At 30.4% G+C, this 27,080-nt stretch overlaps 3 protein-coding genes and 1 long non-coding RNA gene across 8 annotated transcripts in view; 2 read left to right on the top strand and 2 right to left on the bottom strand.

The window, feature by feature from the left end:
* LOC141451534 (uncharacterized) lies at window positions 1-8,869 on the bottom strand. The gene is made up of 13 exons (XM_074122982.1): window positions 8,730-8,869; window positions 8,496-8,592; window positions 8,241-8,422; window positions 7,999-8,165; window positions 7,748-7,879; window positions 6,521-6,627; window positions 6,201-6,417; window positions 5,888-6,121; window positions 4,643-4,792; window positions 3,174-3,349; window positions 2,874-3,098; window positions 1,908-2,080; window positions 1-1,130 (listed from the first exon to the last, which is right to left on the bottom strand). The coding sequence occupies exons 1-13, from the start codon at window positions 8,734-8,736 to the stop codon at window positions 139-141; spliced, it is 2,859 nt and encodes a 952-aa protein (XP_073979083.1). The 5' UTR covers window positions 8,737-8,869; the 3' UTR covers window positions 1-138.
* Window positions 8,730-27,080, top strand: part of LOC141451544 (uncharacterized) — a 21,588-nt gene continuing 3,237 nt past the window's right edge. The window contains exons 1-2 of one of the 2 annotated variants that reach the window (XR_012456881.1): window positions 8,730-8,866; window positions 22,570-22,798. This is a non-coding gene — a long non-coding RNA (uncharacterized lncRNA). Of the gene's footprint in view, window positions 8,867-21,593; window positions 21,731-22,569; window positions 22,799-27,080 lie in introns of those variants that run through there. The other variant, XR_012456880.1, reaches the window with a different exon arrangement.
* Cdk1 (Cyclin-dependent kinase 1) lies at window positions 9,045-12,653 on the top strand. Its single transcript, XM_074122989.1, has one exon. It carries the CDS (start codon window positions 9,188-9,190, stop codon window positions 10,091-10,093), a length of 906 nt encoding a protein of 301 aa, XP_073979090.1. The 5' UTR covers window positions 9,045-9,187; the 3' UTR covers window positions 10,094-12,653.
* foxo (forkhead box, sub-group O) overlaps window positions 17,289-27,080 on the bottom strand; it is a 271,361-nt gene continuing 261,569 nt past the window's right edge. For all 4 annotated transcript variants that reach the window (XR_012456874.1, XR_012456877.1, XR_012456875.1 and 1 more), the window contains one exon: window positions 17,289-22,134. Coding sequence is in view for 1 of the 4 variants with exons in the window: in XM_074122988.1 (XP_073979089.1) it covers window positions 22,119-22,134 (16 nt within the window). In the remaining 3 variants the exon portion in view is untranslated. The remainder of the gene's footprint in view (window positions 22,135-27,080) is intronic.

The raw sequence follows: 27,080 nt of genomic DNA on the forward strand, positions 1-27,080 counted from the left end.
TCTTTTTTTCATGTTTATTTAATAAAAAGTGATAGTAATATACAAATATTTTAACAATTTTTTGAATATACTTTTATAACACAGATTTAAGTAACAATGTTCTTTTAAATTAAACAGCTCCATTATAAGATTATCCAATTAAAATTCCAAATCATCCAGTTCCTCATCACTATTGTTATAAAAAACAGAGAATATAGACTGGGAATGAGAACTCTGAGAAGATGAAGCTTTATTTATCACATTATTTTTCTTACTAGGAACTTCTTCGTTTAAAGAAGGTTCACAGTTCAGCCTAATGTTATCATGTTGCAAACTTTCTAAACTATCAACATCATCCTTTCTACTATCGTCATATTTAAACTGTTTGAGTTTTTCAAGTGTTGAAGGGCAAACTTTCTTATTATCTGACTTTTCTACAGGATCGGAGGTTGGTTGTTTATCGAAAACACTTCTGTAAACACCTTCATCATTGTTTATAATTGAATTTAAAAATGAAGGTGACGAATCATTACTTGAATTGATATCCAGTAGTGACTCTGGTTTAAGTGAAGCCTCCTCCTTGGTTGTTACATCCTTTTTGGCTTTCTTAATAGATTTTTTTAAATGTTTGCCCTTTTCGGAATTAAAATCACAGTTGTTGGTTTTTTTACGTGTTCTACTATTATGTCTGTTAGACTTCCTATTTTCTCTTACATTTCTTTTCATTTCATTAGTTCTTGTCTCTTCGCTAACTTCCAACTTCTTACTTGTATTAAATTTTTCAGTGCATAAAATTTCATCAGAACTGCTACCACTACTACTAGATAAATTATTCGTTCTGAATTGCTTCTGTGTGAATTCATCAATATTTCTTTGAGAATTTTTATTTTTTTTCTTTGGCTGTTTCAAAAAACAGTTTTGTTCATTTTTCAATTTAGATTGGCGGATATTATTAAAAATTGCACCCAGTTTTACATCAATTTCTTTAGGTTTTGCAATTTCCATTTCGACTTCGTTATTATTTTGCCTGGTTGTTTCCATTTTCATCATTAAATGACCTCGGTTTTCATCATTTTCACAAAGTTTTTCTATTGTGGCCAGTTCTTTTTCTAATAGTTCGTGAAGATCCAAATTACTCAGCACATGTTTAACTGAAAAAATTGCAAACAAACAAAAAAGTAGTAACTTTTACTTTTATTTCAGATATCAGTAAAGGTATACAAAGTCAAGATAAAAGAAGTGAAAAAATAAAAATAATCGAAATGTTGGAGAAACTCACAAATTCAGTGAATTCAGTTGATTCAAACTAACGAAAGCAGAAATAGTTGTTGGGGTAAACCTAATGCTAAATAAGGCAGATAATTATAGAATTCCACCATACAAATACAATGAGCTCAGAGATATTTCACTCACTATTTTGGAACGTTTGTTATAATGAAGACAAGGAGTGGCAATTTCCATTCCAGAGTTCTGAACCTCAAGTCTCTTGAAAGCTATAATTGCTCGAAAACGGCCACTATTATCGTTCTTTTCTTTTCTCTTTATGCTGAGGACATTGCCTAAATTTAGGAATGAATCAATTTCACTATCATCAATCCCATTAAGTCCTCAGACTATTTTCTTGGAAAAAAATTTAGTAAAATTACTCGTAGGCCTATTTATTCCTGTAACTTTAGCTTGAACATTCTTGTCACCATGAAAAATGCACTAAATATCATACTTAAATTTGTTACTTTAAAGATATTGTATTGACTTTCTCTTATTCTCACACTGCACCCATACATTATAGACAATTATGAGTAATTTCTGATAAAAGCTGAATTTCTAACGATTGACGCGTGTTCATTTCTAAGTAAAAAAAAAAAAATTAAATAATAAAGGTTTTTTATAAGAGTGTTGAAGGTTATTTTCTCACTAGTTTTTCATACCTTGTTCAATGTATTCTTCAACTGGTTCACAGGGAAAAGTGGTATGTAAAGCATTCATTGTCTGGTAATCAGAATCTCCTTGGTAGCTGGATTCCATTAAAGATACACTCATAACTGCATCCTGAATTGTAACTTCATGTCTATACATTAAACGAGCATGCGCTTGTGATAATCTAAAATAAAAATAGATATAAAAAATATTTTACATGCAGAAATCAAATGTGTACTCTACACACATTTATCTTGCATTTTTCTTTACGTCACCAACAAACGTTATGTTTCAAAACTACTCATAGCGTTACAACCTCATAAGGAAGACTAACTTTTAGCAAATTAAGTGTAGATTAACTAAATTGTTATTAAAATGATTTGGAACGTATTGATCAGAATGGAACTTTTGCACAAAAAAAGTTGTTTAACATTTCAAATAACGAGGTTGGATAGGAAGTGCAATTTCAATCATAAGTCAGTTTTTTTTTTCAAGGTGCGAAATCAAAAAGACGTTTCTAAATGAATGTTCAATCATGCCTTCTTAATCCGTAATTTATAATAAAAAACAGTACTGCAAAATAAAGCACTGAGCCAAATGCTGGATATCTATTCAACAAGATTAAGAAAGAAAACAATGAAGAAAACTTCACATTTCCAGGAATTGTGGAATACTTCAGAAAAATAAACATATCTTCGAATTTCCGTTGTAAATGATGAAGTTAGTACGATAGATAACACATTCCATAAGTAACCAGCAGCCTGTGCTGGTCATCAGATCAATTATAGTCATGAATAGAGATATCAAATTTTAGAGTAAGAAAGATCTAATCAAAGAATCTGAAGGATTTTTTTTAATTGTGAATTTATACTTGTAAATTTGTCCTAAATACCCCTTATGCATGTTACAGAAAATGTATAAATTTAAGAAGCCTAAGTTACGATTATTTATTGGTTATTTTGAATAGAATAATCTACCTTATTAAACTTTCTAAGAGTCTTACAGTAGTTCTTGAAGCGTTTCTCCTTTCAGTATTTCTTTGAGAATGATAGTATCTTCTCAAAATCTCCATAGCATCTTCAGTAAGTCCAGGATTAATTGATTTTATAACACAATAATAAGCTTGTAACTTTTCAAGGTTCCAAATTTCTGAGGAATCTTTAACTTCAGGTTTACCTTGCAGAATATATGAAGAAATTAACCTTTAAAAAATAAAATAAAATAAAATACAAAACATAAATTTTTAAAAATTTAAAAAATAATTAACTAATGATTACATATCCCATTCAGGTTTCTTGATGTCTAATAAAATGAATACAAGATCAAATCTACTCAGTAATGGACTGGCTATGGCACAATTGACTGTGACAGGATGTAATGGGTCGTAATGTCCCTTGGGGTTAGTTGCAGCCAATATTGTACACCTTGTAGTTAACTGGCACACCATTCCAGCCTATACGAAAATTCAATTATAAGTTAGTGTTATATGATAAACAGAAAATTAAGCATTCATTTTTAGGTGACTCGTTATTTGGATCGAATAAACGAGAATGTTTTACACAAACGCCTGTAAGATGTAGCGTGTGGTACAAGGCGATATTTGAAGATTAACTGTATCTATAGTAATTTTCGTTATTTAAAAGTATTTGGAAGAAAACAAAGACTTAAGGATGCCGCATCATTCCTAAGCGTTGAATAAGATAGAGCCTGACTGAATTTCACAACTTGTGTTCTACGACAGTTTGAGGAAAGAAAGCTGTGCGGGTTGAAATAGTAACCTCTTCAAATATAAATTTAAAAATCAATGAAAAGAAAAATTGAACTGTGTCGCACATTTGACACGTTGAAAAAGCATTCATTTATACGTTTAAAAGATACTTCTCAAACTGCATCTCCTTAGCCACAAATACACTTCAATAGAGTGATAAATTTCCTATTTTTATGTACTATTCGATATATTTAAAACTTTATTATTGGGGCATATAATCTGAAACGAGATTATTAGATACAGCATGACTCCTAAAGCCTGAACAAAATTGTAAAATATCTTTCAAACAGCAGACGTTTATTCTCTGAAAATGTTTGAAGCGAGGAAAATTACTCGAGAGCAGAAAAACGATGGCGAAATTCGAAGAAAGCAAATTTATCCTTTTTTTTTTTTTTAATTAATTTAAGGACATTTGAGGTCATGGTGCACGTAGCGTTTTTTACAGTGCAATAGTGGCCTCCGTAAAGTATTTCTCGTTACCGAAACACTGTTCAGAATCCACCGCCGGTCGGTGAGCTGTAAGAAGCTCCTAGGAAGAATAAAACTAAAGGCCAGCAGCTGGATTCGAACCCAGGATTTCTACTTGAGAATCTAGTACGTTAACTACTGAACTAATCCCTTCCCTAAAAGTTATCCTTAGAATTTGATTCTGTTTTGATGTTTTTTGATTTAATGTAATACAATTGTCTTGAAGGCTTTGTTAGTTACGTTAATTATAAGTAGTACAAAACAAAAATTAAACTTATTTCTAAAGAACTTGAAATTTGTTTTAATTTTTTCTCCAAAAATAAGGCTCATTCCCGGGAAATCTTATTTTTACTCTCTATCTTAGAACAAATGGACTTTTCAATTACTTTCGCCAACTGCAAAGAATTATTTATACCTCACTCTCTTTATATACACAAATAAACAGTGTTGCACGACTAAAGCTTGTTTTTACAAATCTAATTTTTTATATTTAAAAGTAAATTTAATAACCTTGGCAATACTGATTGTTTGCTGTTCCATAGCTTCGTGAATGCAGGCTCGATCGTGTTCCCTTATTGAATTGAACTCATCAATGCAACATATTCCACCATCTGCCAAAACTAAAGCACCAGCTTCCAATGTCCATTCGCCACCACTTGACTTAAACACAAAAAAAAAGAATCAAAAGTCTTTAAATTCTCTATCTTCTCACGAGGTTATTAAATTTTGAAATTGGACCTATTTTTTTTAATTAATATCCAAGATTACGTCAGAATCACTGTCCCTCTTAATCATTTGGAATACAAAAGGCAAACAAAAATTATTTTCCATTTTCCTTTCTAAGCGACCAATCTTAGGACATAGGCATCGAAAAAGATTCTTTAAGTCCTGTCTCAATCTAAACGGCCCTTTAGGCAAGCGTGAAACAAACATAAGGGTAGCCGCAGAACGTAAAGAAGATGAGATGGAATTAATTAATAGAATTCTGTTCAGAAAATGCCTTTAAAGTAACAAAAAAAAAACACATAAGAAGGGTTTGTGAAGAGGTATTTGATGAAAATGTGACGTACATAGCTAAATACCGAATTAAAATAATAGAGAGAACTTAAAAAAAACTAAAACCTTCTGTTAATGCAATTATTAATGTTGAATTTACCATTTTCTGAAACTTTATGTTAAAGTGTACAGTACAGTTAGATAGGGATTTTTTGTTAAAACTGATTTCTACAATTTATTATAAAATCTGTACGGTAAATAATCCAACTCTCATTACCTAGAGTCCACAAAAACATTTCACCATATGTCAATTAGTAATGCAGCTCTTCTATGTTGAGTAGCTGAGGAACGTATTCAATTTACACAACGTAATCAAAATGGCATAAACCAAAACCAATAATTATACTAGTAATCAACAGAAACATGCATAACATAAATGTATAAAGTTTTAAAAAATCAAAAGCAAGTGGTCATATTGTAGCTATTTGGTGGTTTAAACTATGACTGTTTAATAATTAGCCTTATACAAGAAGTTTGATTATCAAAAATGTATCCGTGATAATGACTTCTGCTAAACCGATCAAGTTCTTTTTGTCGGCATCCACTTTACTAAGAAATCTGAAGTCATTATTTAGATGTTACCTCTCAACCTTAACCAACATAAATATGGAACTCAGTCGTCCCGAATTGAAAATGATTCCTACATATCGTTGATACGCTTAAAAAAATTAAGTAGTAAAAACGTTTTCATAAACTCACCATAACGGCAGACACGGTTAGGCCAGCTGAAGTAGAACCAATACCCGTAGTAAAGACTGATCTCGACGAGATTTGGGACGCAAATTTAAGAATCTGTGATTTTGCGGTTCCTGGATCACCAACTAGTAGCAGATGCGATTCACCTCTAACTCTAGCTCCAGATCCTGGATACTGAGCAACCCCACCAGCCAGTACCATGGCTACAGCCATTTTAATTACGTACAATCCATAAACCTAAATAAATCTTAATTATTAACTTAAAATGCAAAACAAAATATTTAAATTATACTGTTTGTGTTCAATTCTTACTAACATCAGGGCAGATGGAAAGCAATATGCGATTGCGACCTTTCAATGGATTATTTGAATGTTTGGCCCAAAATGCATCGAATTCCTCTCGAAGCTCATTAGTAACATTAATGGAATTTGCCTGGTCATTACACACTTCTAAATAATTAGCTTGCAAAACTAGAGACACTTCTGCGCGAGAACCATTTGTTAAGGATTTCCAACGTCTTCTTACAGTGCCACTGTTCTGACAACATGAAATCAAAGTTCTGTTTAAGTTCTATTTATAAAAAATAACATTTCAGAGTTCCACTACTTTAAAAAAAATTGATATTAATAGTTTACCAAATAAATACATCATCTCCAGGTTTACACGAATCTACTAGATCATCTTCTAAAGTAACAAGCATAGATTTTGGCATAGAACCCATTTCCAATTTAGAAATTTGTTCCTAAAAGAAGTATAATGAAATTAACAATTTTATATAGAGACAAAGTGCTGTAGCCAGAACGTAATTTTTATGTCTATAAAATACTATTTTTTGTTTCATTGCATTGACAATTTTTTCCAGAAATAGGTAAATACAAACCTTCAACTCTCCCGATATGGGCTAATAACCTAAAAGATGTTTCTCTGAAATTGTCTTCAGAGTAACTTACTCCTCGCTAATGGCAAGTTAGATTTGGCGGAGTTGCTCAAAAACCTGTCAGTATTGCCAAAACTCGAATTAGGGCTGAAGACCTTTACAAAACGCTACCCCGCTCCATCGTAAGACCGGCACAATCAAGACGAAATAAAAACGATCAAGTCAATAGCAAAAGAACATCTGCGCAGATGTTCTTCTCAAGTAAAAAGTCGGCGATATATATGTAGTCTTCGATTGCACTGATGCTATGCATAAAAGATAAGCCAAGGCAAAGTGATCGTCTCCAATGGTTCCTAGAACTTCCAATGAAATCGCTGCGGAAAAATGAGTCAAATCTACGTGTCGCTAGTAGACACAAGGGACCGTTAATAAGTTATAGACCTGATAATTATTACGAAAAAGCAACATCATTCATGTATACTAGCATTTGCTGGAAACTAATATGAGAATTTTAGACATCACTAATTAGCCAGACCAGTAATCAAATTATTTCATGAATATTTAACCATAACGCACACAAAATGAACTTGAAATCTAAGCGTGTCAATTTTTTAATTTTTTGTGTTCTTGCGGTTTTATCATAGTTGAGGAAACCTCAAAACAAGTTTTGGAAGGGAAGATAATTGCGAAATTTAATAAAACAAAATTAATTTTAAGGAACGTACGGAATACAGCTAGCTATACGGAGGTGCTAAAAGATCAAACATCAACCGACTTCAAACTTTACGGTCTAAAATTCTAAGAACAATAGTTAACGCTCCCTTTACGTCACCAATCACACAATGCATTCTGATCTAAATATTCCTCTCATTTCTGAAATAGCCCAATTTCGATATACAAAACTCCGCTCAAGTCATTACACTTTACTTTACTAATAATTAAGTAATTACAGTTGCAAAATAAATTTAAAAAAAATCACATTAACCTGCAGTTTAATTTCTTGATAATCTTTGTAGTTATCAGGATTATCAATCTGAGAGAATACTGTGCTTTTGCATGATTCAGAACTTTTACATTTTTCCACTGGAGGTAGTAAATACTGCTTATCGTAATCAGCCTAAAATTCAAGGTATTATGTGGTAGATTTTAAATTTAATTTTTAGACTAGATGGGAATGCAACCTAATTATTTCTCACTCTTAAAATGGATTAATTTAAGGATAGATAGTATACCTACAAAAACAGAAAATGATTGTTTACATTTGGCACATATGTAATCCTTTTTGTATTCCAACATTTTTGGAGAGGTTCGTTTTACTACAGTACCAGTAATTCTGAGAAAACAATTAACATCTTCGTTGCGAGGAAAAGCAGATTTATATAATTCTGGGCACACCGGCAATGCTGCAGAAATAGTAAATATGTATAAGATAATGAGGATTGGAAGGCACGCAGATGCAAAAAATATTTGTAACAAACCTGTTATCCTTGCATGGATGTTTTGTTTCAACCTTAAAAAATCGTTGCCTTGACCATAATTTGAATTAATTAAAACCTTTTGAGCAGCAATGAGGGCTCTATCACAAAGAGGTAAGTAGGTGGTAGGTTTTGACAAAATTCCATCGCCCAGTTCCGTACTTTTCTCAAAAAGGCTTACAAAACTATACAAACAAGCAAATTATTAATTATTAGGTCCTTTCCTTTATTCACCAAATAGACAATATAGAGACTTACTTCACAGTTACAGAATAGTGACATCTTTCGTCAGAACCTCTTAATATTCTCAGCAAATCTAACTCATGATTTGACAGTGCATACTGGACAAACGTTTCTGAAAAATTAATTTGTACTAAATAATTGAAACTAGATGTTGTTCGTTGGACTTATTTTGTTGGCAATCGGACAATAAAACGCACAACATTGAGTTTGTGAAATTATACTTAACTCCCAATTAATTAAGCTACTAACCTTCCATCCCTTTAACTGTTATTAAGAAAAATTGCAAAGAAAATTACGGTACATCAATTATTACTCCAATCACACCACTTAACCGTACCTCACTAAATTGCATTGGGCAAATTGAATAATTGAAATGATTAACCGCCGTAAGTAACCTAACCTATTTTTTGTTTTTTATTGTATCAAACCTCATAAACAAAAATAATTATTCATTTCAAAAATAGGTTTTTTAAATTATCCTTACTATTTATTTGTAAACTTTGTTTGGTAACGATATTTATGTTAAATGAAAATAATATTTTAGTAACTAAAAACCGTTGGTCACACTGGTTATTTTAGCTCAAAAGTTTATGTTCATCAAGTTATGATATTCGTTTTTGCACGAGACCGTTTTTGTGATTTTTTGAAAAGTGAGCCGTAATACAGTGTTATATAGTGTAATTTTAATTGTGTTTTCTGATAACGAAATGGAGAACTATCTGAAGATTGAAAAGATTGGTGAAGGAACTTATGGAGTAGTATTTAAAGGTAAACACAAAAAAACTGGTCAATTGGTGGCAATCAAGAAGATTCGAATGGAAAGTGAAGATGAAGGTATTCCTTCGACCGCAATCAGGGAGATATCTCTTCTAAAAGAATTAGTTCACCCTAATATAGTAGGATTACAAGAGGTCTTGATGGAAGAGAATAGATTATTTCTAATATTTGAATACCTCACTATGGATTTGAAAAAATATTTAGATTCTTATGAAACTGGCAAATACTTAGATGCCGAACTTGTAAAGTCCTATCTTTACCAGATAACTCAAGCAATTTTGTTTTGCCACAAACGTAGGGTACTACATCGTGATTTGAAACCCCAAAATTTACTTATTGCTGAAAAAGGTGTTATTAAACTGGCAGATTTTGGTTTAGGAAGAGCTATTGGCATACCAGTTCGAGTTTACACCCATGAAGTAGTGACCTTATGGTACAGAGCACCAGAAGTTCTACTTGGTACTACAAGATATTCATGCCCTGTAGATATATGGTCGATTGCTTGCATTTTCGCGGAAATGGCTTCACGAAAGCCGTTGTTTCAAGGGGATTCTGAAATCGATCAACTTTTTAGAATATTCCGAGTACTGACAACTCCAACAGAAGAGACCTGGCCTGGTATCAGTCAGCTGCCTGATTACAAGATTACATTTCCAAAATGGACCAATTACACCCTTAAATCCCAGTTGAAGAATATAGATAAGGATGGTTTTGATCTTATAAAAAAGATGCTCGTTTACAATCCAATTGATAGAATTTCTGCTAAAGACGCTGTTAATCATCCATACTTTAGAGATGTGGATTTATCAAAACTTCCATGTTCTTACGATTTTTAATAAAAATTTATTTTAATAAATATGTAAATACTATTCTTATTGCATTCTTTTTTTGGGTTTGTTAAATAAGTGTATGAAGAACTTCCTTTGGGTAACTTATCTCTTGCACAGAATATAATTCAAGCAGAAAAAGTAACAAAAATGTATATAAAAAAATATAATATGAGCAATTTGATTTCTGTTCATTTTTTCATACCAATATTTTGTATTAAATAAAAATAATACCATTTACCTACAGTATTATTTCGTTTTCTTCAAATTCTCTTATTTGTTTTGAATAAAACTTGATGAAAGGATTATGGAGCTATAAATGAATTACTGTTTACTGATATAAAGTTTGTTATATAGCACAGTTTTTGCAAAATTATCTTCAAAGGCAATTCAGAACCGGCTTAAACTTGTACTGAGTGAAAATCAACCAATAGCTGGTTTTCGAAAAGGTTTTTCCATAATTGACAACTTCCATGCCATTAATCAAATCATAGAAAAGGCCAATGAATATTATATTCCAGTATATTTTGCTTTTGTACGGTAGACCACAAATTCCTGCTTAACATCTTGGAGTTAGCGAGAGGATTTTAAAAGTTCTAAGATTCTGGTATGGCAATAGTTGCGCAAGAATAATTCTCGATACATCCGCTGAAAAGAGGAGTGCGTCAAGGTGATCAATTGTCTCCTGATCTCTTCAATTGCATTTTGGAAGAAGTATTTAGGAAGTTAGATTAGCAGGAATATTAATGGAGCAAGTTTTGTTTTGCGGATGACGTAGTCTTGTTGCTAAATCCTCTACTGAATTAAAACTGATGTTAAAAGAATTAAATGAAGCGGGTAAGAAGGCTGGCCAATCTGGTCAAAACTGTAATGTCCAATAGTGAGAATGATGTGATAAGTCTTGGAAATGAGAAGTTAAATTGGACAGTTAAAACTCTTCATGGGACAAAATATTTCTTTTGAGGGAAGACAAAGGAAAGAAATAAACCAGAGAATTAAGATCGTGCGGTCAAAATTTTGGTCATATTAAAATATATTTTGAAAAGTAATACGTCCATTCGGCTGAAAACTAAGATTTTAGATACTTGTATCACTCCAACACTGACATATGGGTGCCAAACCTGGCCACTAAATAAAACCATAGCGATGAGGTTACAAATCACGCAAAGAGCTTTGGAACGTAGTATGCTGTTCCTTAGAAGAAAAAAGAAAATTAAAAACGTAGAACTATGGAAGATGACAGGAGCTCGTGATTTACTTAAAATTGAGCAGATATAAAGTGGCAATGGGCTGGCCACACAGCCACAATGGATTCAACTAGATGGGCCAAGAGGACGATAGGTTGGTCTCCAATCTATATGGCAAGAAGTAGAGGAAGACCAAGCTCTTCCAATGGCGAGACGGCATCAAAAATTTCGCTGGTGCCTTTGGCAACGATCAGCAATGGACAGATAGGTATGATGCAGACTGGGAGAGGCTTATTCAATAATATGGGCCAATTTTCCTTAATTTTTATTTTATAAAATTAATATTTTTAATTATGAACATTTACATACACTGGGCCAAAAAAGTCTGTGAACACTAACCTAAATTTTATTACTTTTATTATTATCTTATTAGAAACTTCTTTTATTTTCAAATGAAATATACTATTCGATAGAGAGAAACCAGAGTTTTTCATTTTATATTCAATCTTTTATTTTTGTTCAGCAGGAATATCACAATTAAATGTTTAACAAAACAACACCCCAAACGAATGCAAAAAAAGTCTGTGAACACTTTGCAGAAATAAATCATTGTTACACATTGTACGTGAATTATAAATTTTAAAAACTTGTAGGACCTCCTATGTTCCTAATCACTTCCAACAAACGAGCTTTCATCGATCCTAATAATTTTGTGGTCGTCAATGTTGGAATTTTATCCCACTCTTCTAAAATAGCGTTTTTTAGTTGTTCACGGTTTCTTATTCCTCGTTTATTTATTTCGCGGCTGATTTCATCCCACAAATGTTCTATTGGGTTAAGGTCTGGCATTTGTGGAGGGGTGTTTAGGCGCCAGAGTGTATTATTTAAAAGCCATTCCCGAGTTTTTGGTGCGGTATGTTTCGGGTCATTGTCTTGTTGGAAGACAAACGTTCCCTCCAACCCTAATTTTTTTGAATTTTCTTTTAAATTGCGTCTTAATATATCCACATACACATATTGGTCCATCATACCATTAATTAGATCTAACTTGCCCACTCCTTTAGCACTCATGCACCCCACACCAGAATGTTGCCTCCCCCATGCTTAAAAGTAGGCTTCATATTTTTCATTTTCATAGCTTCATTTCTTTTTTGCCACACTTTTTGTCGTCAATCAGACCCACATACATTGAATTTCGACTCATCTGAAAAGATTACGGTTTCCCAGAAACTAGAAGGCTTAGAAACATATTCTTTCGCGAAATCCAATCGGCGGTTACTATTTATTTTATTGATTAAAGGTTTTTTCCTCGGGACTCGACCGCAATAATCGTATTCATGTAATTTATTTCTAATTGTATGTGGTGTTACGCTTACACATAACCACTTGATAATTCTTGACTGATTTTTTGAGCGCTTGTCCTGGGTTCTTCTCGAACAGACTTCAGAATTTGCCGTTTATGAAAGGAATTAAGTTTTGGTGGCCGTCCACTGCGTGGCCTACTAATCACATTTCCGTACTTTTTAATTATATTATGCACCGTTGAAGGGTTTTTTTGAACTATCTTCCCTATTTCTCGAATACTTTTTCTTTCATTTCGCAACGTCACAATAAGTTCTCGAATTGGTCTGGGAACTTCCATATTAGTGGTTAAATATGTACTAATTAGATTATTTATTCACAAAACTGACTGTAGTGGTTTCTACAATACAATAGAGAACTTTGAAACTTTATTCAATCGTTTTTCTGTTTGTTATCTTAATGTTTTTACATATTTATACAGCTGTTCACAGACTTTTTTTGCATTCGTTTGGGGTGTTGTTTTGTTAAACATTTAATTGTGATATTCCTGCTGAACAAAAATAAAAGATTGAATATAAAATGAAAAACTCTGGTTTCTCTCTATCGAATAGTATATTTCATTTGAAAATAAAAGAAGTTTCTAATAAGATAATAATAAAAGTAATAAAATTTAGGTTAGTGTTCACAGACTTTTTTGGCCCAGTGTATATAGAAATGATTTCTAAACCTTTTTAATGTATTCTTTGAGCTTTTCTTTTTAATCGACTATTTCAAAATTATCAATCTTCGTTCCTAAAAATGTTTAGTAGAATGGATTCGTATTTATTTTTAATGTATTCTTATTTTTCCTTTAATGTACTATAAGCAAAATCATTTTTTTGGTTCCATGATGGGTCTTTTGGAATGGATTTCTATTCCTTTTTGATGTTTACTTTGATCTTTTCTCTTTAATCGAGTATAAGTTAGCATTCATGGCTTCCCCATATAGTTTTTATTTATCCAATTCCATTTTATTAATTTTATTCATATTACATCTTATTTATATTCAGTTTATTAATAACTCAATGATTTGATTAAATAAATAAATAATAATAATATAAAAATAAAAGTAAAATGGAGAAAAAAGTAAATAAATATAATTATAGATGAATGAATATGAAATACGAAAATCTTAAATGAATTAAATGAAAAATAAAATTATTTTATATGTGTTTTATATCTGTTTTATGCTGTTTAATATGTATTTAAGGAAAATAAAGCTATCACTATCATTATTATAATATTGTACTACATGAGTTAAAACTTTGCAAAATACTGAATGACACTTGAGAACGAGGCATACCGTCAGTCCGCCTTCCATAATGATAGAGAATGTAAATGTGGTATCACAAAAAAAAAAAAAATCACAAAAGGAGACCTATTTGTAAAAACTATTTTTTTTTTTTCGTATCCAGTAGGCCTCGTTACGAGGGTACTTTATGAGGGCAAAGAAAGTAGTAAGTGCTTGAATAAATATATGAAATTATTACTGAAGGCGAGTCTATAAAAAGTAATAAGTTAACTGAGTAGACAGGCAATCATTATTACTTATTATGCTAATTTCATAAAAAACTAACTTGATTACTATCTCTCAAAAGAAGAGAATAGAAAGTTCGTAAAACCGAAAACTGTTGCTGGTTGACTGGATGGCAGGAGAATTAACTCCATGAGAAGAATATTGACATATTTTATTAATCTGGGCTAAAAGGAGGGCATTAAAATTCCCTCCAACACCCTCTTTCTTCTCTTCACCCTTTGTGAACACAATTTACATTCATTACATTCATCTCAAAGCTTATTCGTGAACCACAAGTTATTGATTGGACTAATAATAATAATCGTCCCGCTTGTCAGACTGTAATCCTTTTATTATGATCATAATGTCTTTAAAAAAATAATGATACAATTTGACGTTTTAGTGTAAAAATTAATTTATTACATTTTACAATGATAAAAGTATGCCAGCTTGAAATTTACTTCAAACACCAGTAACGTTTACACTGTTAAGTTTGGTGTACCCTATTTCATAAACCTTAGCTCTCATTTAATCATACCAGGCATTTTTGTTTGAATTAAGAGCGTTAAATTCTAACTAGGTATCTTATAGTTTTAATTACATAACATAGGTTTTAACTTTGAGATATAAGATCCAAGAGCTCTGAATTGTTGTTTTTTGATTTAGGGAACTTTGAAGCTTACTAATTTGATCCTATGCTGGCAATTACATCCCTGTTCCATTTGATTGAAATTTGAGACTACCTCACCTGGAGTACAATTTTTGTATTTTCTTTCAATGACTTTTAGGAAAATAAGCATTTTTTATTTACATGTGAATGTACAACCACAATAAGTACTATGGAATGAGTAATAATGTCTTCTGGACTAAAAAAAAAAATCCTTATGCTTAAGTTAGGACTAGAGATATACTATTCCCAGAAAAGCCATTGCTTTTGGACAAGATTGGCCTAGGACTGAAGAATTTGATCTTCCTCACAAAATAAATAAATTCCATAGATTCCCTTGGAATAATAAGATAAATCTTATATCGAAAATAAGAGAATGTTTTATTTCTTATAAAACAACTAACTGATTGTGAGGCAGATTTAAGCATTTCAATGTAATTGAGAAGCACCACTTAAAAGTGCAAATAAAGGTACGAGAATTTATCTTTCTGCCCCAATAAATAGTCAATGAATATTGTGTGTTTGCTTGCTACATCATCAAAGTTAGGTTTATCACCAGCATTAGCAGAAATTAAGAGGAACTCTATCAACGGTTCGCTGATGATTCCGATAGATTTAAAAAAGTCTTTGAAATCCATAAGAAAATGTTTGTATCGCTGATAATATTAGTCTGCAATATTTTTATATCCGGCAGGTTACAAATTTTCAACCATCATCAGAAATTGATTCATCAGTTTGGGGTAGAGAATTTGACAATTATGTTTTTAAGTATTGTACAGTAGACTTGCTAAGACAAGGATATTTATACTTCTTTCGTTTTATAATCTTAATTGTAAACTGGAATTAAATAACAAATTATCTTTTTGCGACTCAGGGGAAGAGAGATGTTGCTTTTCTATCCTTTCATACTTTCCTGATCATTAAGGTAAATATTTTTAAAACAATAATTGAGGATAAAGGCTGACATTTGTCTATTAACATAGTTAATATTGCGTGAGAGAGAGAGAAAGAGAAGAAAAGGAATTTTGAAATCAAACACTTTTTACGTCAATGTACACAATTTATTTAATGTACTTTTTTTCTTTTTTTTTTAATCACTTACATAACTAAATTTTGAAGCATCATTTTTAACAGACTTATAATCTATTTACAAATAATATCTATACACAGTTCAGCAAAATTATTATGAACAAATTTCACTAAATTTTCCCCCTTCTCGTATTATATATGTATATTTCTAAATGAAAAAGAAACTATGCTTTTTTTATTTTGTTCTCTCGTAAGTAAATACACCGCTCTTACTACATATCAAATAAAAACTATGTATACATTTACATATTTCGTTTAGTTTCCCCCTTAAGGAAATATCGTTTCATCTTACATAATTAATCTAAAGAGAATCTAAATATTTATTTAAATAAATAGTTTAGTAACGATTGGCAAAAAATAAAATAAAAAACATTGGCTATCAGAATGGCTGAGAATTCGTATTGATCCACATTTTGTGAATTACAAAAGAAGAAAAAGAAAAAGTAGCTTTCTTACACTACTACTGTTCTTTATTTCAAAAACAGCCACTCTTTTATAATTTTATGGCACAAGTAACATCACATTTAAAATATACGTATATATTTTTTTATATATTAATATGTCAGACATTTATTAAGTTCCAACTATTTGAATTTAATATTTCTTAATTTATATAAACATTTTATCAAACATAAATATTTATGTAGTATTTGTCAGTAGTCAAAGTAACACTATTTTTTTTTTTTAAATCCCGTTTTTTGCGTCAAGATGTGACAAATAAAAAGAGAAATAATATTGTATCAAATAAATCATAAATTGCACACTAAGAAGCTATTTATTGCTTTTTTATCCGGTGCTGTAGAATTTTTGTTTGTTCGTTTTTTTTTGTAGGTGTTCCGAATAAAAGTTGTAGTTCAACATGATTCTCCCGCAGGGATTAGCTGTTTTACTTAGGTACTGCTTTACCGACCGGGCTCCTGAGTTCAGAGCACCGTACTACACACTATCAGTGCTGAACAACAGCTAAAAGGAAAGAAAAAGAGGCGGACACTAATGAAACAGAAAACATTAGTTGCATATATGGTAGTTTGTTGAGGGTCCTGAATTACTCACATTTTTTTAATTTTTATTTTAAAAGCAAACAAAAAGAAGATAACGGTTAAAGTTTTCAGTTCAAAATACATAGTTTTAGAGCAATGACTTCCAAGTTAACATTCACAAAAAATATCAACCTTGCTGAGAATCTACTTTTCAAAAAAGGTGACAAAACAATATGCAACAATGAAATGATTGGAAGCACAATGCTTCTAAGGCGATACTTCAAATTTAACTCAATAATTTTCCTTGTTGACGTTGAAAATATCTTTTATTCCAAGTCTAAAATCAAGTTTCTGTTAACAAATATTAATGTGCAATGTCTGAGTTTACCTATGCTACACAGTAAGTGGCGGATTAGTGTGAAACGTAGGTGTTCCGAATAAGAGTTGTAGTTCAACATGATTCTCCCGCAGGGATTAGCTGTTTAACTTAGGTACTGCTTTACCGACCGGGCTCCTGAGTTCAGAGCACCGTACTACACACTATCAGTGCTGAATGACACTACACAAATACTCATATGCTATATACTCCAGGGCTGCATTCCTAAGGCCCCACAAGGAATAGCAGAGCCTTGGTGAGACCCACGCCTTATCCAGAGTTTATGCTCTTTACGATTTTTAATTTTGAAGTATTTTGTGCACCTACAAACATATGTACACTTTTCTCCAAAAACTATCTTTTTAAATTCAGGGGACCTCAAAACGTTTACCCAGAAAAAATTCAAAATTCAAATTTAGCACAGTCACAATATTCAATGAACCAGTAGTAGAACTCACATCAGAAGGGATTGGGCATGAATCCCATTATGAGTACCCTTCAACCACAATGACAAGTGAGGGAGCCAATCAGGTGTCCCAGAGAGCCATTTTACAATCCACATCAGACGGCCAGCAGAGATAGATGAAGTTTTTAGCGAAACCTCAGGTAAACTTGGGCTAAACAATATACCTTCTAACATATTTAACATATTGCAAAATAAACACGGACTCTTAGAGAGAGCCACAAAACACCTTTCAAGTTTAGTGGATATGACTTTTAGCCACTTCTTTATAATCTACAATCTGCCATTAGTAAGAGAAAGAAATAGATCTTTGAAGCTATAAATTTCGAAACCAAAAAAATCAATAAACGAAACAAACATGAAAAGCAAAGGTTATCCAAAACTGACCAACATATTTCATCTGACATCGCATACTTGTTTTTGTCAAGCATTATGAAGGATGAAATCACACATACAAAGTAGCTTTGCGAATTTAATCATGTATTCATCTATATTAATATAGTTTCGACAAATTTTAAAACATTTATACAGACAGAAACCTGATAAAGAAATCCTATGAATATCGGAGCACAAATTAAAAAGTACCATTTCATATTTTACTATATTTCATTGTGGGGTGGATATAAAAAGCAATAAAAATTGATATTACCGTAATAAAAAAAAACGGATTTTCTTTGACTGAAAAATGTAGAAATATCCTGGAATAAGAATAAGAAAATGGACCATTTTTCTCAATGAAAATTTTTTGGGGGATGTAAGAATCATATAAATAAATGTTTGTGCTTTACTCAAATAGCTACACTTTCTAATATTTAACAATTTTTTCTTATTAAGTCTGAATTTTTTTTTTCTGTCTCTCTTTTGATCACTGAAAAAGATTTTTCTATATAAAAAATTTCATAACTTTTTTCACATTTAATAGTTTTTTATTTGAAGTAACACATTACAATTCTTAACCTTACTTATTTCTATTATATTAACATTTAGATACCATTATACAATTTGCAATAGCAATCATTTTTAGCAATTTTGTTTGTTAAACTTGAAATAAATTCACAAAAAAAAATTAATTAATTTATAAAAACAAAACAATGATAAGGGTAGAACACTCAGAATATGGTGAAAAATAGCATTTTCGTCGGCGATAATTTTTTTGACTATATGCTATTTATTATTATTTTATGTAGAAGAAATAAGGCACAATTTTTTTAAAACTTATTTATTTAATTATTTTTATTTATTTTTAAATAATATTTATGTTGTTTTTTTTATTATTATCCATTTATTTATTTATTAATCATCCTGGTATTCTATTTGATAAAGCGTGTTTTATTTCACATTGTGATTTTTTTGAGCATATTTTTTTTCTTCCCTATTTGTGTTTTGAGTTTTTAAATAATTTTTCTTTATAGGTTTTCTCTATCAAAATACGCAACGATAAAACATATGTTGCACGAATATAACTGAGGGAATTTCACATAAAAATGATTAAGAATTTATTGATATTAAATTAAAAATAAAGAAAAAAGATAGTGTAAGTACATATTAAAAGTATCATGGCCTTCCAGAGATAGATAGACTGAGATACCACCTTTAATGGTTCAAAATAATAGATAAATTTTTAACACATTAAAAGAGCGTCATCGGGTAACGAAGCCTGACTTTACTAACTAAAATTAAAGTGCCATTATCGAAAGTGATATACACTATAAATTGATGGGATTTAAATCAAGCAAGTAACATAAACCGATTCAAACCACAAAATTTCGCGAGAAGTAATAGCCTAAATTCTTTCCTGAATTACTAACACCGACAAGAGTCCTTCGGTCAGAACAGAATATCTGAAGAAGCCGCTGTAGCTTATTTTTCGATTTGTTCACAATGTTACGAAAGTTTAATGGTTCAACTGACTGGGTGGTTTTTCTGTTATATGACTCGCAATAGCTTTGGGTAGTCTGGGGCCTCGTGGCTCCTTAAATTTTTTTTAAAACTTCTATATTTCAACTCTAAAGAAATACAATAATATTGAACGTGTAAGACCACTTACCCCTTGCACACAATAGGAATTCGTCATCCACTAAAAAGATATTCTGGTTCTGCCACGCTTGAACAACAGCTACAAGGAAAGAAAAAGAGGCGGACACTAATGAAACAGAAAACATTAGTTGCATATATGGTAGTAATTTTCATTTACTATTTCAATAAATAACATTAATAGTTTTTTAGAAATAACAAAGATTCCTTTAAACAATCGGAAAGTCAAGAGCCCGGTTATTCATTTAATGTGTTAAAATAAAATCAAACGAAAAAAATTAAATAAAACTATTGCCGTTTTTCCAGGTGGGGGATAGATTTGTAGGACAATTAAATGACTAAACAAAAAACTGGCAAATCTTACACATAACTAGTTTTAAAATCTAATCATGCCTATTTTTTTATTTTATCTGTTTTGTTTAATATTTGAACTAGCGGCATACCCTTATAATGCAACTAAACACATATTTACTATCTCTTATTTCCTATACATACAACTTTAAATTAATAACTTATCTCGACTGTTTTTTTTTTTTTAAATTATTTATTACTTAGTAATGATACAAATTTAATTTGAATTTTATCTAATCATCACACCTAGAGAAATCACTGTTTCGTAGCGACATTTATATTACGTATCTACAAATATATATATGTATATATATATATATATATATATATATATATATATATATATATATATTATAAAACACTTTATTTATTTGAAAGAGAAAAGATCACAATGTGCTTTTCATTATATTACACAAATAAATATAATTTAAAAAATCAACATTTAATTATATAGGTTTTTAAATAATTTTTATTAATAACGTCTAAAATCATAATTTCTCCCCTATTATTTTTACAATGAATCTATGATTCCCTAGATAAAAATATTACTAAAAAAAGATATTAAAAAAAAAAAATCTTGGGTGACATAACTACCTCTTACTACAACTCTCAAGCTTTCTATCTTATAAATTTTCCACAAATTCCGAATTACAGAATCACATTTTATTCTAAGGTGAAACAATTTGTAAAATCGTACATTACACATGCAACACACTTTAGAGGAGTACTTACCCCATTGATACAAATTTTCCAAGGTTTTAGAGATTTCGCAAAATTTTTGTAAAAAAAAAAAAAAAAATCATCAAAAAGTTGAAAAATCTTTAAAAATTTTTCGCTATTTTCGGTAGCTGGATTTTGATAGCTAAATGTTACGGTCTGGTAACGAAATACAATGTTTCATACTTTCTGCGCTTTTTGTATCTGAGGTAAATTTTTGACACTACACCCACATATTATTTTCTATAATCCTTTGTTTTAATTTATTAGAGTAAAAAAATATCTGAGTCAAAAATGGATATTAAAAATTTGACACTATCGTTATACTTCGATAGTAAGAGAAATTAAAAACAAAAATAAAATCTGTATTGGAGAGAACTACAATTATTTCTCTAAATTTCCATCAAAGGAAATCTTTTATTTTCCTGCAGACATCAAGAAATCTATTTATTTTTTAAAAACTTTTACATTGACGAAAAAAGCAAGAAAATATGAACAATGAGAACTTTACAACATTATCAGTAAAAAAAAAGAAATCACATCCCGGCCACATAAAGCATTTTACTTTTTTTAGATTTATGAATATAATTTTATACCACATTTGTTTTCCCCGTTCATTTGTTATTATATCTAATTTTAAATCTAATTAATTTGTACAAAAAACATTAATGAGGTCACTATACATATATATTTATTTATACTATATACAAATAAAAAAAAAAAAATGAAATAACTAAATCTCCCACACGCTGCTGAGCACAATAAGAAATGTTATTTATAAATTATTTTATATTAAACTAAAATTTTATATTTGAGCTTATATTTCGTTAAGCAAATAAAATTTATACAAAAAAAAAATTACATTCTCCACAATTAACCAAAATATAAACGAAGAACATTTACATAAGAAGGGAGAGAATAAAAAGTAAGAGCGTTTTGTTTCTTATTTATTGACTAATTTCCACTTATTATTTCTTTATTTTAACTTCCATTTCATTCCTGTTTTTTTAGCAACCACCAATAATTGACACATTTATTATTATTATATTTTCTAATTGTTGGTTCATTTTTATGCCTTTCTTTGAAACATTTGTTTCTCAGGTTTTTGTTACATTTTAATCAGCAATTTGTCTAAACTTATTAAGATTTTGAAGTGTTCTATTGTGTTTCAAAATAAGTGAAGTATATTTGTTCTAAATTAAAAGATTTCATGATTTAATCTTTTAATTATTTATTTAAATCTCTTCACAAACTTAATTTTTTTTAAATTCCTTATTACATTGAATACAATTTTGGTGAAGGGCTGGCCCTCTTCAAGTCCGCACTACCCTATAAAAAAAAAAGTTATGTTTTTGAGATTTTTTATATAAATGAATTATATTTTATAATGAGAACTGAAATTAAATTAATATCTTAATTTTTAACTAGAGCAATTTTAAAAAAAGCATGCTGTTAAATAATTATGAGCAAGTATATTAATGTCCAAATCTTTGCAATAGCATTAAAAAATATCTGCAACTAAATTAGCTGTAAAAAATTAGCATTTTAATATTAGTATTATTAATTTATTACAATAATGTATCGTATTATTTTATTAAAAATTAGCATTATTTTTAAAAAAGCATTTTTGAATTAATGTATCATTTCTACCATTATTTACTAAATTTATTAACTTCATAATGAACTCATCTTGTTTTTATTTTCTTCACTTAGAAAGTGAAGAACTGAAAAAAAATATTTCATAAAATATGCCCCTATTTCCAGTTCAATGTAGGCGTACTAAAATTGGGATTTGAAACGTAGGTAAAGGAAAGAAGCTAAAAAAAAATCCTCAAAGAGAAATATATTGGAAAAAGAAAATTCAGGAAAATAATAGTATAGGAAAATGACCAAAAGTGATACTTAAATGATATAAGAAAACTTGTGCCATCAAAAAATTGAGAAGAATACATCCGATCCGAGTAATTTGCCATGTTTAACCAGTTTTAACTAGGTAATTACATATTAAAAATATGTCGAAGTACAATCTAAGCGGGCATTTAAAATTAATGAGTAATTATGTCATCATAAACCTTGAAGATGATCAAGATCCTTAGGTCCAGTTCTGGTTCATTTAACTAGCAAAATACTATAAACATAATGGTAATTTAATGTTAGTTTAACACTGCTTCCAATTTTTAAAAAAATTTCTCTCATCGTAGCACTTAAACTGAATAGTATTTGATCAAACTGTTGTTTGTATTTAGGACGTAAATTAGTAGTGAAAGATTTAATAAATAAGACAAAGTGGCCGCCTGAAAGCCATGTCAAATCTTATTTATGTTACCTTCATGGATGTAAGCGAACTAAAAAGCTACATGAGAGGACCTAAACACAGAAATGGAGTATAAAAAAAAATGAGCAAATAACTTGAGGCTTTACTGTCCGGCATCCTTGCGTTTTTTATTTACTGATATTTGCTTCAATTTAATTGTAATTCGAGTTTTCTGTCGCTTTCTCTTTTTTTTTTGGAGATTTTTTCTGCTTCCAAAAGCTAAGGCATTCGCGTTAAGCCTTATTACTGAGTGAGGCAGTTGTAAAACAGTACCATAGGATTCGTGCGACTAGCTCCTATTTCAAGAGCCAAATTGAATACAATTAGTGAGAGACCTGGGTTTACTACATCTCTCAGACAGTTTTCCTTAGATTATCAAATTTCTGCTACTATTGATGTCGTCATTCTTAGCTTTAGTAAAAATTTATGAAAAATGTAAGAATTATAGTAATACATAATTGCAAAAAAAGAGAGTTAATACAATCCGGGTTTTTCTCAAATTCTTTATAAAAGACTAAATACAATAACTTAAGTCTCCTTCATTGATCTCAATTTATGCAAGGAACTGTGATTCGGCAACAAGAACTTATGAATTATTGTTTTCCATTTGTGTTTTTTGCGGAATAATTTTATGGCAGAAAGACTATCAGAAATTAATATGTAAGTATTCTGTAGTTTACTTTGATCATAAATGTTAGTACAAAAAATTTAGGCTTATTTTAGGAAGCTAAAGGTTGGGATGCTATAACTTGAATGTTACGTTCTGCACCAGAGTTCTAAATTTTTCCGTGTAAATCATTATAGAGAGGTTTTTAGAAGGGGAATGGAGATAGCAATCCTTATTTTCAGAGAACATTCAGACTTTTGGTAATTTCACGTCGGTGTACTTTTGTCATAGAAAGTCTATAAAGTAGAGTAGCCAAGGCAGTATTATTAGTATAATTTAAAGTTAAGAAAATTTTTAAGACAGAAGTGTAAGAATTATTGTAAGAGTGAGTTCATACCTGATTAGTTTGATTTGGGAAAGTGTTCGGTAAATGATAATGCTATGTAATGACAATTTGTACTACAAACTCTATTCCAATGTTATTTTTTAATATAATTAATATTTCTGTGTTCGGTGAAAAAAATCATTTCATAATTACTTCTTTTTTTACAAAATGAAGAATAAAAAAAAAGCTTCTTTTAATGTCATGATCATGAATATTATTGTCTAATTAAAAATCGAGTATAATAAGTTTATACCTACTTTTCCCTTTCATTTTTTTCTTTTCTTTTTATAAATTCAAATAAATTTTAAGTAATTCTTGTAAAACCATCCAATAGAACTAAAAGAGAATTATGTACCGTCACGAATCTGATCATGACCTATCACTTTTCTAAAACTGAAGTTTTTAGTAATTTAAAAAACTTACTTATTAATTGTTTTTAATGATCGGAATACCGATCCGATGCTGTCAATACTGGTACTGTTAAACAATTTTAACAGTATAAGAAGTAACTTGAATTTGATTTTTAAAACTCAACACAAATGAATGAAGTACTTGGGAAGATGAAACACCGAATCCAGTCAATGAATAACACAATGTGTCGAATAAAATAAACAATATTGTCAATTGTTATACACTCATAGTGTTCTGCAAATGCTCATAATTTTTGCTTACTATGTTTAGAATCTAAAGATTAATTTAGTATTGTTTTTAACATCACAAGTATGTGGAGAAGTTTGGGTATGAAAAACCATGTTTTTTTTTTAGTTCCTTTTCAAAATTATTAGAATATTTTTATTTCATTGGTGTGGAGAATTAAAGAAACATAAGGTCTAACAATATTTTAATACGTTTGATTCATAAAGCAAAAAAGCAATTTTGCAGCTGATATTCATTTAATATTCTGAAGTAAAATCTGAACAAACCCACTGCGTTTAAAGAGGATCTTGAAAATAATGCCTGATGGATAGACGCCCGCACAGCTAACAACTTTTAGAATCACTTCTGGGTAAAGCTTTTAGAATTTGTTCTTCAACAGCCTTGACCCAGTAACGGTATAACCAAGTATCTATTTAAAGCATATGCAAGTCGAGGCATTCACTTCCCTAAAGAATGAATTATTCTATTCAACACCAGGATTTCTTTACTAAAGCTCAATGGGGAGTTCTTTTCACAAGTTTATTGTTAATTATTTGATGAAATATGGTTATAAAAATATACAAAGCAATTGATAACAAAAATTGGACGGGAACAGTTTGATTATTAATACAAAAATCTCACTGAACTGACCAGTTACAGGAATTCCCATCAAAACAGGAATGTTTACGACTTCACTTCATTTGGACTACCTCTTCTGCAATGGTTTCCTAACTTTTTGCATCGTCGCCCTCTTTTATTTCACAATAAACTGTCGCGCCCACTGCATTTTTTAACAATTTAATTTTATAAATAATATTCATATAATACAATTAACCTTAAGCTATAATTTAAGTGAAGTTAAATTTCTCTACGCAAACTGATGAAGCACTCTCTGAGACTAATGAAAATTCGAAACTGGTCAGATCTAAAGAAATCAAAAAAGCTATGACGGATGACTTCAATGATATAATTAATTCTACCCCTAAATCAAAACAAGAGTGGTACGCATATCTAGTATACAGAAGCTATATAATTCGAATAGGTAATGAATGAGATCATGTGGAAAGATCTAATTGGGTCACCCGTACACAGGTGATTAATTAATACCACTATTTACAGAAAAGATAGATTGAAACAGGTCTATCTGAATGTTATACATATGATATTTCGTCGTCTCATTCAATTCCTTGGGCAATGTATTGTAGAGATCTACATATCTCCAGCTACTAGTATCGCACGTAGGTTTTGTTACTTCTACGTGACCACATCGAGCTGAGAAAAAGGAGATGCTAATCAGAAAGTAACGACAAGTAACGAGCTACTGCAAAGAAAATGAGAGATCATCGGGCTATAGCTTTGTCCTATTTCAATAAGTCTCATGAATAATCATAATTGTATGTTTTGCCTTCTTTTCTTTAAGTCGATACGATTTTATTTTTCAATAATTTCGTAAATTTACTTCTTAATTAATAAAGTTCGCTTGCTATATTTATTTATCTTGCAAGAGTTACCGGACCCTGGCGATAAGTAACGCAAAAGATGTCAAATATCTACGCCACTGTTAACGCATTTATGGTTATTTTTTAAAAATCCATCTTTGACAGGAGTTCTAGCAGCTTAGTACTGATTATTTCTTACACACCCAAAAAAGTGTTCTGAAAAATCTGTACAGCTTATTTTTGGATGTTCTGTAGAGAATTTAGGCTCCGTTCAAGAAATTTACATCCCTATCATGCATTTGCTTCAAATTCAGACTTTTAGCAAGATATTATATTTTACTGCTGAAATGCATGTCCAAGTCCTTCATTCTAAAAGTTGATTTTTCTTTCCTCCATTCCCTAATTTTAATCCTCTCTAGACTATCTTCTAGATTCTTCAACCATTGCAACTGGGATCTTCCTCGTGGCCGTCTGCTCACCAGGTCTCTCTCTTATTCACCATCCTAAGAAGTGGCACTAATACCACTTTTTTTTTTTATCGCTTCACTTCTTTGGGGGTTCCACGTTGGTACCTAGTCGTTTATATAATGTTTTGAGCTTAGGAGCGCACACATAACTGGATCAGTTTCTAAAAAACTATTCAATATTATCGAAATCCTTTCCGTATATCAGGAAGTAAAATGATTCTTCAGTTGTCTATGAAGTAGGTATATCAAATGCGATGTGTAACAACGTCCAGTTTATTTACGTCTGTGACAAATCTTGTTTATGAGTTACACATCACTTATGTACGCATCACACTTCATAAATACATTTTCTAGCCTTGAAATCTATTATCAAATGATTTAAATGATTTCGAAATTTTATTTTATTTTAAGTCTGGTCTAATCTCAT

This window comes from Rhodnius prolixus, unplaced genomic scaffold (genome assembly GCF_049639745.1).
Source record: "Rhodnius prolixus isolate KJV_2025 unplaced genomic scaffold, Rpr scaffold_8, whole genome shotgun sequence".
Lineage (NCBI taxonomy): Eukaryota > Metazoa > Arthropoda > Insecta > Hemiptera > Reduviidae > Rhodnius > Rhodnius prolixus.

Excerpts from the sequence above, each read along its gene's own strand:
- LOC141451534 (XM_074122982.1), bottom strand. Across the intron at positions 8,166-8,240 it reads CATCCATGCAAGGATAACAG|CATTGCCGGTGTGCCCAGAA; the intron begins GTTTGTTACAAA and ends CTATTTCTGCAG. Across the intron at positions 6,122-6,200 it reads TGCTTTCCATCTGCCCTGAT|GTTTATGGATTGTACGTAAT; the intron begins GTTAGTAAGAAT and ends AGATTTATTTAG.
- Cdk1 (XM_074122989.1), top strand. The coding sequence starts at position 9,188 with ATGGAGAACTATCTGAAGATTGAAAAGATTGGTGAAGGAACTTATGGA.